Below are 12295 nucleotides of genomic sequence, written 5' to 3'. Positions count from 1 at the left end.
TGATGTAAAAATGGAAAATTCTGTTGCTGTGTGAAAATGTTGTTCCTAGTCTAGCTTACCCATTAGTATTGTGAACATTAAGTAGAGCATGCCAGGAACACCTGCTTCAGTGCACCAAGTTATTCATAAACAGTCATGCTCAGTAACAGCTGGTGTTCTCCAAAAGTGGGAGTGCACACAGTGCAGTCCACTCGGCACTCCACCCTCTGCAATTATTCTCATGTATCCACACCACACACACTCCTGTCACCCAAGCCCCTCCATACACAATTCCCACCTTAACCCAACCCAATTAGGTTTCCAAACAAAATTCTCAATGTGAAGCCCCTCTTTGCAAACACACAGAAAGAAGAGAGGTGGTTTATTTCCTATCCCCTTTTTTTGCCAGAGCTACAGGCAAGGATTCAGTGAACCCCTTGAGCTGTGATAGGAGGCTTCACTGTGATAGCAGCCAGACAGGTCAGCTTATATTTCAGTAGCATTACAGTTCTTTAATTTGGATTGCTAAATACATTAATGATGAGCGAAAAAAATAGTCCGGGTCCTAAAAAGCAGACATTATTATTTGTATCTCAGAGCAAAGCAAATTCGTATCAATGTTATTGAGTACAAAATGCAAGATACAGTAAAGAGAAAAACAAGATCCCTACCTGTGTGATTCTGTTGTGATTTGCTAGGAACATTGAAAGGTTCTGTGATTCTTGAATGGACTGGGGGTCAGCCATTTTCCTCAAAAACTGGGCTGCTCTGAAAGACAACAGAAGTTTTAAATCTCTAGGTTAGTATAGGGTTAGATAATACAGTCCAGTAAAAGGAGCCTATACCATAAATTTAGTATCAGTTTATTATCTTTATTTTATTGTCAATAGGTTTTGAGAGAATATGGATTCAGAAAACACTGTTCCACTATTGTTCTTAGGGACTCCAATAAGCACACAGGCCATTATTCAAAGTGTCCTCATAACAGCAAAACTAAAGATTCACTGGCACTTATCAATCTCACCTTTTGTAGGCCGAGTGGTCATTTTTGACACTGCATTTCATGTTCTTCAGTTCATCCAGGACAGCAAACATGTTGATGAACTTCCCCAGTGTTAGCAGATATGCTTCTGAAACAAAGTCTTTCCTTCTCTCTGCATGGCACAAGCGCTTTACCTCACTACAGAATCGTTCAATAGCCTTTCGCTGAAAGACAAAACCCCCCCAGTAATTTGGGAGTTGGGGGTGATGGCAGATGGCAAAGGATTCACCAAACAGTTGCCGAAAATTTTTGAGTTATGATTAGGCTTTCATGGCCATAACAGGCCTCTTTCTTCCTTTCTTTGGGTTCTTGTTTGGACAGAGAAAGAAAAGTCACTCACGTCAGTCTGAGCATTTGCTGACTTAAATGAAAGCTGGATGGAAGGGGAGAACTCAGCCAGCACTGACTATCATGTGTGCTTTCTCCCACCTCTTTCGATTGAAATCAAATAAGAATTTGGGCAAAACTTTAAATAAGTAAGAATAATGCCAAATATCCCAAAATATAGGACAGCAGCATTCATGGTTGGGACATTACAAGAAGACTGAGATAAAGAGGACTAAGGCAGCAATGCAATAGGATGGTGGAAAGTTCATAACTGTATCTCCTACATTTTTAAGCCACCTCCTATAGAAACAAGAGGAACAGGATTTGACCAGACGCTATTGAGAAGGGGAGAGGTAATTTAACCCATGCCATTTTCCTGATAAAAATTGCCCCGTCCCTGTATCACAGAGCAAAATTTATGGGTACAAGTTATGTCTACTTTAGCCTTATTGCACATTACTAAAGGTATTTTCAACTTGACTCCCAATATCAAATTTGCTCACAATGGTGGGCAACCAGGATCATGCTGAGGCATAGGGAACAGGAAGCTTGTCTACCTGAAAATACATGAACTTCATGAGCTTTGTGACCTCTGGTTCCAAGACTTCCACAGTCTTCTCATAAATTTCAACCCTGTTTGGCTGTTCATTACACTTCACCTGAAAGACAACACCACTTTTTAAATTATGAGTCCCAATAGTCATACATTGGGGGGTTTTGTTTCAAAATTATCAAAATAAAGAACAGGGCCAGAAAATTTTATGGTTATCTTCAAGAAGTACTGAATACAACTAGTAAATATATCTATTATAGTTTTGCTTATTTTTTCCTAGTTTGAGTACAAGAACACTATATTTTTATTCATTCATGTTTTGTTTTCATTTTTTAAAGAACTATACTTAAAAAAATTATCAAAGCTTTTCTTTCAAATTCAAAGCACCGCTATTCATAAATTTGGATCAAAGTATAATGATGAACAAAAGAATAGTAAAAACGATCCGTTATTTCTAATCCCTTTCTTTTAAAGAAAGATAAAACAATCCCAAAACTAATACAGATAAGATATTTGAAAACTGTGTACTTTCTGCTGCTTTGTATATATTAAACAGTTGATGAATGGATGACTTTTCTGATGTGCTATACAAATTCTATTCCATACACCTAAATCCTCTTTGAAGATTCCAAAAAGGGAGAATTGAAATGTAACATACATGCCTGTTAGATGGAAAAACAAACCTACACATGCACAAGAAAAAGTTCATCTCCTGAGTCATTCCTTTCACCACTATATTTCGGCAGAATTGTACTTGGTTTCCATTAAATTTTGCCTGAAGCATGCTGTGGTGATCAAAGGAAGAAACTAGAGCACATCAAAAGGTCAGGGTTCCCCCAATCAGACTCTCCTTCCCTTCAGTCAGAGAGCAGCTGCTAGGAAGTAATTTCCAAGCACCAGAGAGGCCAAACTGAGATCAGGACTCTGGCAAAGAAGGAGGCCCAACCTAAAATGGCCCAAGCAGTAGCTGTTATGACAACTTATTAACAAAAAACATCTAGTTTGGCCATAAGCAGAACTGCATTTTAGCATTACTTGTTGGATTATAGCTTCCAGAGCTTTGCAAAAAAAACCTTTGAGATCACAGTCATATTGCATTCACTCTGGGAAAAATACGATAGTAATTCAAAACAGACACATGGTAAGCAATCAGGATTTGGAACCTGCTAATAACAGTGCAATCCTACACAGAGTATTCCATGACTGAAATAATATAGGACTGCACTGTAGGTGAGGCAAAACCTATACACAAAATTGTTTAGAGAGTTTAATTAATTTAGAGAGGATAATTAAAGCAGCAAAGGTCAAGGAAGAAGGAAGATTTGAGCTCAAACTAAGACAGATAGCAGGACTCAATAAGACTATATAGAGGGAGAATTAGAAAGATTACAATGGACTCAATACTATGCTTCATCAGAAGAAAGACAGTAGAAGAGAATTTGGGGACCATCTGCTGCAAAGCTGCCATACAGAGGGAGCTGGGAAATCCCTGATTCATGAACTCACTGGATGTTTTAGGTAAACCACTATCTCTCAATCCTCCAGCTGTAACATTGCTTTCCATCCTGGGATCATCTAAGAATTATTGCCATCAAGAATGTGAAGAGCTGTGAATGCTTAGGAAAAGTGATACACACTCATCTTTCCACAAATGAAGGTTCCACAGCTTCTCTATAAAAATGGTTTCACTGCCAAACTTACTGTCAGAGAGATTACAACAATTTAGTGTACTTCTATCTGCCTCAGCTTAATCACAACTTTTTACAGAATCAGGATGAGCTTCTATGTTATATCAACAGTGTACAAAATACTTAATACCAGCAAAGATAAAAGAAAAACTTTCATTTGTGACTTTTTCTCATGAATTTAATGGCATCACTTAAACAATGCTATAATCTTCATTTTTTTTAGGTCAGACATACCAAATTTTCTATGTAGTGGCTAGAGTGATGGCCTAGGATCTGGATGACCCAGGTTCAATTCCCAGCTCAGCCATGAAAGCTTGCTGGGTGACCTTGGGCTAGTCATATTCTCAGCTTAACCTACCTAATAGCATTGTGGTGATAAAAAAATGGAGAAGAGAATGATGTAAGCCACTTTGGGGTCCCCATTGAGGAGAAAGGCATGTTTAAATGAAGTAAAATAAAATAAATTTTAAAAGTGTAAATATAAATTACATAGCAAAATTTTATCATCTTTGCTTGTTCATGTCCCTCTTAACAGTCTAGTGTCAAAAACTAGTCACAGTACCCCAGAGGAAGCTTTAGCAATGTTGAATGCAATAGCATGATTATATTTTGACAAAAGTATGCTCCTTAAATGCCAGAACATTTTACTTCACCCTTTCTCCAAGGAGTTCGAAGTGGTACACACTGTTTTCTCATCATCTAATCCTGACAGCAATGCTGTGAGGAAGAAGAGGTTAAAAGAGAGCGGCTGTTCCAAGAACATCCAGTGAGCTCCGTGGAGAAACAGGGATTGGAAACTTGGGTCTCCTCGATCATTGCACCACAGTGGCTTTGCAGTCTCATAGTTACTATGGGTAACTTAACTACATTAGACATCCTAAGAGTAGGTACAGATTTTTTTTAGGGAAGGAAAGCTTATGAACTCCTTACCCATAACACATGCCTTCCCCTCCCAGCCAATATCGAGTTTCACAGGCACAGGATCCCTGTCAATAACTATTCCATGCAGAATTTGAAAGTGAGGGAAGAGGAAGCCTGTGCAATTTCCCAGAACCTATTGGGAGTCCCTACTTCAAGACTGCAGCTTGATCTCTCTCCCATCCTCCTATTTATTTCTTACTAGATGGCATTTTACCCAAGTAGGGAAGGTATACTTTACCTGTGGAATTGCCCTAGAACAGCTTCTCCAGGTATAAAGCATCACTGCATATTCATGTCCTTCCTCCAGCATTTCATTCTGAAACACAGAAAAAACATATTATGGCACAATGGCAGCACCGATTTTCAGAGAAAACAAACTACAGTTCAGTTATAATTCAACAAATCCTACCCTGAGTCCCCTCCTCTGGAAGCAGCTGCCTATCACCTACCACACTTACCATGCTCGAGTGCACTGTAGCTTGTTCAATATATCTGGCAATGCCAGTCACAAAGGCATTTCTGTCTTCAAAATTGGTGTCAAAGTTAGCCTGGGAGCAAAACCAAGAGAAAAGGGTTAATACTATTTACAGTTAAAATGTGAACAACTTCACAAATGTTATATACATGGTGGCCCCAATTGTTATTTGATAACTTAAATAATTACATTCAGTGTGTTGTCACTGGAACTGCCTACTATCTTCTGAAGTAATTAGCCAAGAACAGGAGCCAAGAAAAGAGGTTTTAAGAAATGATACATAATACAGTGGCTGATGCTAACACTCTGGAAATGCCCATTCATACTTTTTACAGTTCCCAGGTTAGAAAGATGACTAATTAATCTCAGAATGGAAATCATATAGGGAAAAGTTCCATTGTTTTCCTCTATGCTCACCTTCTATTAAAATTTTGCTCATGGGTTTAAGGGGAGAAAAAAGTATAACGAATAAAAATACTGAAAATTATATTAAAGATTGGAATACTACATTGTATAAGCCTCACTGCAACCCAATCATCTGGCACTGTCTAACCAGACAAAACAGAAAGAATATATGCTACAGCGATGACTCCCTACTAGACATGGGCACGAACCAAAAAAAAAACGAACCACGTGATTTGTGGTCCGTAGCATTCCATGAGCCACGAACTTCCAACCTTTTCCCAGTTCGGGAATTGTTCGTGGTTCGTGGCATTTCAACTGTCACACACCGGCTGCTGAAGCCAGTGCGGGGTGTTTGAAACAGACAGCCCCTTTCTTCCGCTGCCCGGGCAGCAGGAGAATGGGGCTATCAGTTTCACAAACGCTGCATCGGTTTCAGCCTATTGGCTGAACCCAGCGTGGGGTCTGTGAAACTGACAGCCCCTTTCTCCTGCTGCCCGAGTTATCAGTTTCACAGACCCCGCGCTGGGTTCAGCCGATGGGGTCTGTGAAACTCCGAACCAGCCACAGAACGGCTGGAAAAATTCATTTGTTCCATAAAAATGTGGTCTCACAGACTGTGTGTTTCACTGCAAACGAACCAGCCATTCCGTACGGAATTTTGTTCCGTGGTTCATTTCGTGCCCATCTCTACTCTCTTATATTTTCTTTTTTTCCTTTTCAACCCCTTAGCTTGTTGCTCCGTTGCAATTATATACACAGCACAAGGAGCACAACATCTGGTTCTTATGCATGCTCTTGTGGAAAAAAACATGTCATACAGACGATCACAGTGTGTCTTAGTGCACAACACACCTCTTTAGATAGAAGTTGGTAACATAGAGTTATGGTACTTTCAATGGACTGCCTAATTTTCTTCTGTGTTTTTAAATACTACTTTCATACTGACACAATGGTTTCTACAAATTGACTATATCCATTTACTACTCATCAGAGTCTGACCAGAGTATTTCATAATGCCACAGTAATCTCTATCCTCCACTTGGATCCTTCTATGCTTTGCTCTTTAGTTCTTGCTTACAGCCCGGCATCTTCTCCTAATAACAATATATTTTTGTCATCAAAATATTAGGAACTGCATAAATGAGTTGTATAGTTCTTTGCTTGGGACAAAATGTTTGAGGAGCTGCTGCTTACCTGGTACATTATCGATGAAGGAGGTGGCTCGATGCATGGCTGCTGGTCAGGTAATGGAAGCTCCTCCAGCAGGTCCACATTGGACAGAGCATCTTCCAGCGTGACATGAGTCGTCATGGCTCTGGGCTTTCAGTCTTATTGCTGAACCAAAAGAAATCCAAATTATGGTAAAAAATGAATCCAAGACATTTTTGGGGTTCAAAATCATGAAAGCAAAAATAGAGCGACGTGTTTGTGTAAGCCTCCATTAAAATCAATTTAACCAAAGCATGGTATAACGAGAGATGTTAGAACACTTGCCACAGTTCTACTTCTTGGTTGTGAGCAGGAAACTGATGTTTCGCTGAGCACTTCAGCAATTCATGGGCAATTCAAGCTTGTTTAGTGGGCTACATTCTATGTATATGAACAGTACAGTGTAGTGCAATTGGCAGCAGTTCATGCATGTGTATCTCACACAACCTGATGACCATCCAGGCTCTCTCCTCACACAGATCTGTTGTTGCTCTGCACCACATGGTAAAAAATAATTTAAATAATGAGAAAACCAGCCAGTCAGCTAGTGATAAACACTGCATTTAAAACTAAGTTTTACCATTTTGTGTCCATTTAAAGTCCATGTTAATGATGTTATTTAAAGCATAAACATTTTCATACAACTTTAAGGGACTCACAGCCTCCCACCCCCATTATGCCTCATTTAACTAACTGACAACATCCAGGACCCTGAGGTAAAGTTGATTTCACCTATTGTGCAGATGCAAAAGCAGCCACAAGGCAGAGGGGCTGAATCTCCACTGCCACAGCTACTGTGCAGTTGCAAAGCTGTTTGGCAGCTGCTCATGTCAGACACATGCCAGGAGATCCAAGGCTCAGCCTCCAACTGATCACAACTGTCAAAAATGGCACCTCTTGTTTTAACTGCAGAGTATACTACAGTCTGTTGCTGCAATCAGATTCACAGCTACTTGAAAATCAACCCCACTGGTATCAGCAGGATCTAGCTCTGTCAGATGGTATCAGAACAAGGCAGCGGTATAGTAACGTGGCTGACAGGTGTATGATGTGTCTATACTAAAAAGGCACAAAGAGGCAAAATGAGAGATACAATCCTCAATCTAAAGTTTGTGAGTACCTCACATATAAAATAACACCTGAAATCACTGTAATCTGCATGCCAACATATAATCTCTCAATCTGTATCTTGGCTTCCATACTGGCTAAAACTATATGGAGAATGCTCATGATTCAGTTAATTATATGGTTGGATCCAATCAATTGATCTCCTTTGACCACCCAAAAAGGCTATGCTGGGGATCACAGGTGTAGTAAATTGGATGAGACTGAGGGAAAAGCTGATTGAATCCAACTCATAATGGTTAGCATTCTGGGACTTAAAATCATGTGCCTCTACAAGTATGTTTGTGTAGGGGCAGTCTGCAACAGAATTACACTCCTCCTTTCCTACTATGAAAACATTTTCTCCTTTAATAGATCTTCCTCTGATAATTCCTCTGACAGATCCATCAGGCACATTCTTGCAGAGATTCTGTATAGTCATTGTCAGAAAAGAAAAAAATTCTTAACAGGTGTTCTCAATGGTGGAGTAATGCAGTTATTTCTGCAAAGGAAAACTAAGCCTTGAGGGACAGTGTATGAGCATCGTGCAGCAAATACATGTGTATTTATTGCTCAAGACATTAATCTAATGGAAACATCTACTCTTTTTCTTTTATTGGTATTAACATTTTGTACACTGTTGATACATTGCAGACTAATGTTAAGTGGGGGAGGAGAGCGGGGAGGGGGGAAAGCGACAAAAACACACAGACACAGCGCTGGAGGTAAAGAAGGCCACAACTTTATTAAGATTACAGGTCAGGGAGCGAAGGCGCATATAGGGCACGGATCCGAGCATCAGCTGACCTGCCTGCCAAGCCAATGACCCACACACCACCTCAGACCCCTGCTGAGGGGGGGGGGGAACCATGGGATGACAGCCAGTGGGATGCCACATGGGTATACACCCCTGTGTGAAACATCCCCTGCCACCTGGGAGTGAGGTGGACTGAGCCAGACTGGGCATGCACAGGCCATTTCTCACTCCCCAGATCCCTTATGGGGATCCCCATAATAAGGAAACTGAGCATGAAGGCCCTGTTTCCCCCAAAACGGATCGGTGACCAATGTCAATCCGCAGCCTACTAACTCCAAAGTTGTGACGAAAGGGAGGGTTGGGCAGGATGCCGCCACGGGCCAAGTGCTGAGGGGTGGAAGCAGGCCTCCAGATCAGGGGCTTGTACCAGATGTCCTGGGCATGCACCCCTGGTCATTCCCCTGCCCCTCACTACAGGGCGGCCGCCCTGCCATCTCCCCGCACACTTCCCCTGCATCGCCCGCAAACTGGCCCTGCAGGTGAGCCTGGGAGCCATTGCTTACAGAAGTTTATATTACTGGAAAATATTATTTCAGAATCTATAAAAGCTGTGACTTTAAGTCATCACAGCACAATAAGCATTTTGAGAGCAAGCAACATACCCTGAACTCTCCTGAGTCAAATTTTTAAAAAATTCCCAGAAGCATCATTGTTTAGTATGGAAATGTTATCAGTTCTTTTTTTTAAAAAAAAAAAATCTGTACAGATCCATATATGAACGCCTGAATTGTGCTTCAGTGGCTCCCAGATAACTGCTCCATTTGGTGAGATGCTTTGATCCAATGAGGTTATAATCTAAATACAAAAGAGACAACAGATGGACACAACAAACAGATGAGGTAATTTTGAAAATGTTCTTATGATACGTGTGATAAGAAGCTGTCATGGCAAAGCAGCTGCCTGCCTAGGCTTCATGACCAGAGTGACTTATAAGGAGAGATTTCTAGAAGAATGACATATGGGGCCAAACAGTTTCATTTTAAAGTATTTAATCTGAAATCTACACTTAGCCAGAGTCTCAGAGCTTGAATTTCATTGTCCTGTTAGCAGTCACAGAGGTAGGAGGGGTTCTACTGTGAGAACATGCATTGTAATAATATTCCTTCAGATGTACTGAAGCAAACCTGTTTATCTAACTACAATACTGTATTAGGGGATCATATACCACAATTCAACTCTTCAGAGTTTCTGTTCACTGCATGAGAACGGGGCTGGTTCACCTCTTGCTTTTTCATCATTGGACAACTCAGATGAATGTGTAAATTGATTCCATTTAAAACCACCATGTTTTAAGTGATGTGAGGTAGAAGGACCCACACAACAGTGGGTGTGGCACTCACAGACTGGAGTACCAATGCACCTCTGCTATTTCTATTTTTAAAATGCTGAGAAGATCTTATTGTGGGTCTCCCAGTGTCTTATCTAGTTAAGCCCTATTATCTTCTGAAGGCAAGAACCAGCAGTTCAGCCATAATCTATCCTCCTTTTGCCCCTTCTCTATTAGATGAACTCACACTGATATAATTTTAGAAAAAAGGGAACAACAGGAGAGGGTGGATGGAGTACCATTCCACGTTTCCTAAGAAAAAATGAATCCTTACATAAAAGTGATGCTCTACTTCAAAGAAGACTTAAAAAACTATTTGGGGCTGCAGTAATACTGGCAGAAAAACAGGTTTTACTTACCATAACTGTTGTTCATCTAGGTCTTCCGTGCAGGCACACATGGGCCTGCCGATACCGGAGATTTTAATAGCTAAAAACCACCAGGGGGCGCTCCCGCCTCCCAGCGCGCATGCGCGGCCGCTTTCCCGCCAAAACGGCTCCAAGGAGGAGGAGCGCCCCTCACATACCCTCAGTTCCTCTTTCGCCGCCCCCTGCAAGGTAAGTACCAAGAGAGTTAGCGGGGAAGGAGGGAGGGCATGTGTGCCTGCACGGAAGACCTAGATGAACAACAGTTATGGTAAGTAAAACCTGTTTTTCATCTACGGTCTTCCTGTGCAGTCCCACATGGGAAGATTCCAAAGCTAAATACCTGAGTGGAGGTGACGCCAAGGCATCACTCAAAGATGGAGTGCAGAACAGCTGTGCCCACCACTGTCTCCTTTCTATCTAGGATGTCCAGCGCATAATGCTTCACAAAAGTATCCGCCGAGGCCCACGTCGCCGCTCTGCAGATGTCTTGGAGTGGAACACCCCTGAAGAGAGCCACTGACGACGCCTGGGACCTGGTGGAGTGGGCATGCACTTCCAAAGGACAAGGTAAGTTAGCAGCAGAATAACAAGTCAGTATAGCCTGGACCACCCATCTAGAGATAGTCTGAGACGAGGCCTGTTTACCCTTATTCTGTCCAGCAAAACAAACAAATAAATTAGAGTCAATCCTAAACGGTTTCACCCTATCCAAATAAAATAGAATGGCCCTTCGAACATCCAAAGAATGAAGGGCCGTCTCTGCCTCAGAAGCCGGAGTTGGAAAGAAAACCGGTAGAACCAATTCTTGAGACAAATGAAAATGGGATACCACTTTAGGCAAAAATTCGACCTTTGTACGAAGAACGACCTTCTCCGGGTGGAATTTCAAATAAGGGGGCTCGCAGGATAACGCCGCTAGCTCCCCAACCCTCCTGGCTGAAGTAGCCGCAACCAAAAAGGCCACTTTCATGGACAAAAAACGGAGTGGACAGGAAGCCAAGGGTTCAAAAGGCTTAGACATCAAATGAGTCAGAACCAGGGGCAATGACCACTGAGGGACCAAAGCCCGCACAGGGGGAAACAAATTATTCAACCCCCGTAAAAACAATTTAGCAGAATAGTGGGAAAAAACAGATTTCCTATCCACCGGAGGGTGAAAAGCAGAGATGGCTGCCAGATAAACCTTGACTGAGGAGTTGGCCAAACCCTCCTGTTTCACCTCCCACAAAAATTCCAAAATATCAGAAAGGGTGGACTCAAAAGGATCCAAACTCCTGCGACTACACCACACAGAAAATTTGTCCCACTTAAGGGCATAAGACTGCCTGGTAGACAAACGTCTAGCATTTAAGAGAACATTAGTCACAGCCTCGGAGAAGGCAGCCCCGGCCTGATCAACCACGCTGTGAGTTTGAGTCTCCTGATGTCGTGGTGAAGAACCCCCCCGCAGGTCAGGAGATCGGGAACCACCGGGAGACGGATTGACTGAGTCTGCAGACTCAGAAGGGAGTGAAACCAGGGTTGTCTCGGCCAATACGGGGTCACCAGGATGACGGACGCCCTGTCTCTCTGGACCTTGCTGAGGACCCGTGCCAGAAGCGGGAACGGAGGAAAGGCATAACACAGGGGACCTGACCAACTTAATTGAAATGCGTCCCCACTTGATTCTGGGCCTACTCCTCCTCTGGAACAATAAGCTAGGACCTTGCGATTTTCCACTGTCGCAAAGAGGTCCAACTCTGGAGTCCCCCATTCCGAGAAGATAGGGGCGAGATACTTGTCCTGGAGGGACCACTCGTAGTTTTCCCTGTGGAGTCTGCTCAGGTGGTCCGCCATGGAATTCTGTACCCCCGGGATGTGAACTGCATGCAGCCACACAGCATGATCTATGGCCCACTTCCAGAGTCTCATCGCCTCTGTGCAGAGAGCCACAGACGCCGTGCCACCTTGCTTGTTGATGTAAAACATTGCCGTCGTGTTGTCTGTCAGGACTTGAACGGACTTGTTCCGCACGACATCTGAAAAGGAGACCAATGCATATAAAATTGCCCGTAACTCAAGAATATTAATATGTTCCTCA

General features: G+C 42.4%; 1 protein-coding gene across 1 annotated transcript in view; it reads right to left on the bottom strand.

The window, feature by feature from the left end:
- The window catches only part of CYFIP2 (cytoplasmic FMR1 interacting protein 2), a 98202-nt gene that overhangs the window by 59956 nt on the left and 25951 nt on the right, over positions 1–12295 (bottom strand). The window contains exons 2-7 of the mRNA XM_054978237.1: positions 6585–6725; positions 4969–5058; positions 4749–4826; positions 1906–2007; positions 1004–1185; positions 651–747 (exon numbers count right to left, since the gene is read on the bottom strand). Coding sequence (XP_054834212.1) covers positions 651–747; positions 1004–1185; positions 1906–2007; positions 4749–4826; positions 4969–5058; positions 6585–6701 — 666 coding nt within the window. The 5' untranslated portion in view covers positions 6702–6725. The remainder of the gene's footprint in view (positions 1–650; positions 748–1003; positions 1186–1905; positions 2008–4748; positions 4827–4968; positions 5059–6584; positions 6726–12295) is intronic.

The sequence above is a fragment of the Eublepharis macularius genome, chromosome 4, assembly GCF_028583425.1.
Source record: "Eublepharis macularius isolate TG4126 chromosome 4, MPM_Emac_v1.0, whole genome shotgun sequence".
NCBI classification, from domain to species: domain Eukaryota; kingdom Metazoa; phylum Chordata; class Lepidosauria; order Squamata; family Eublepharidae; genus Eublepharis; species Eublepharis macularius.
Note: the sequence above shows the minus strand (reverse complement) of the source record. Positions and strands in the feature narration are given on the sequence as shown.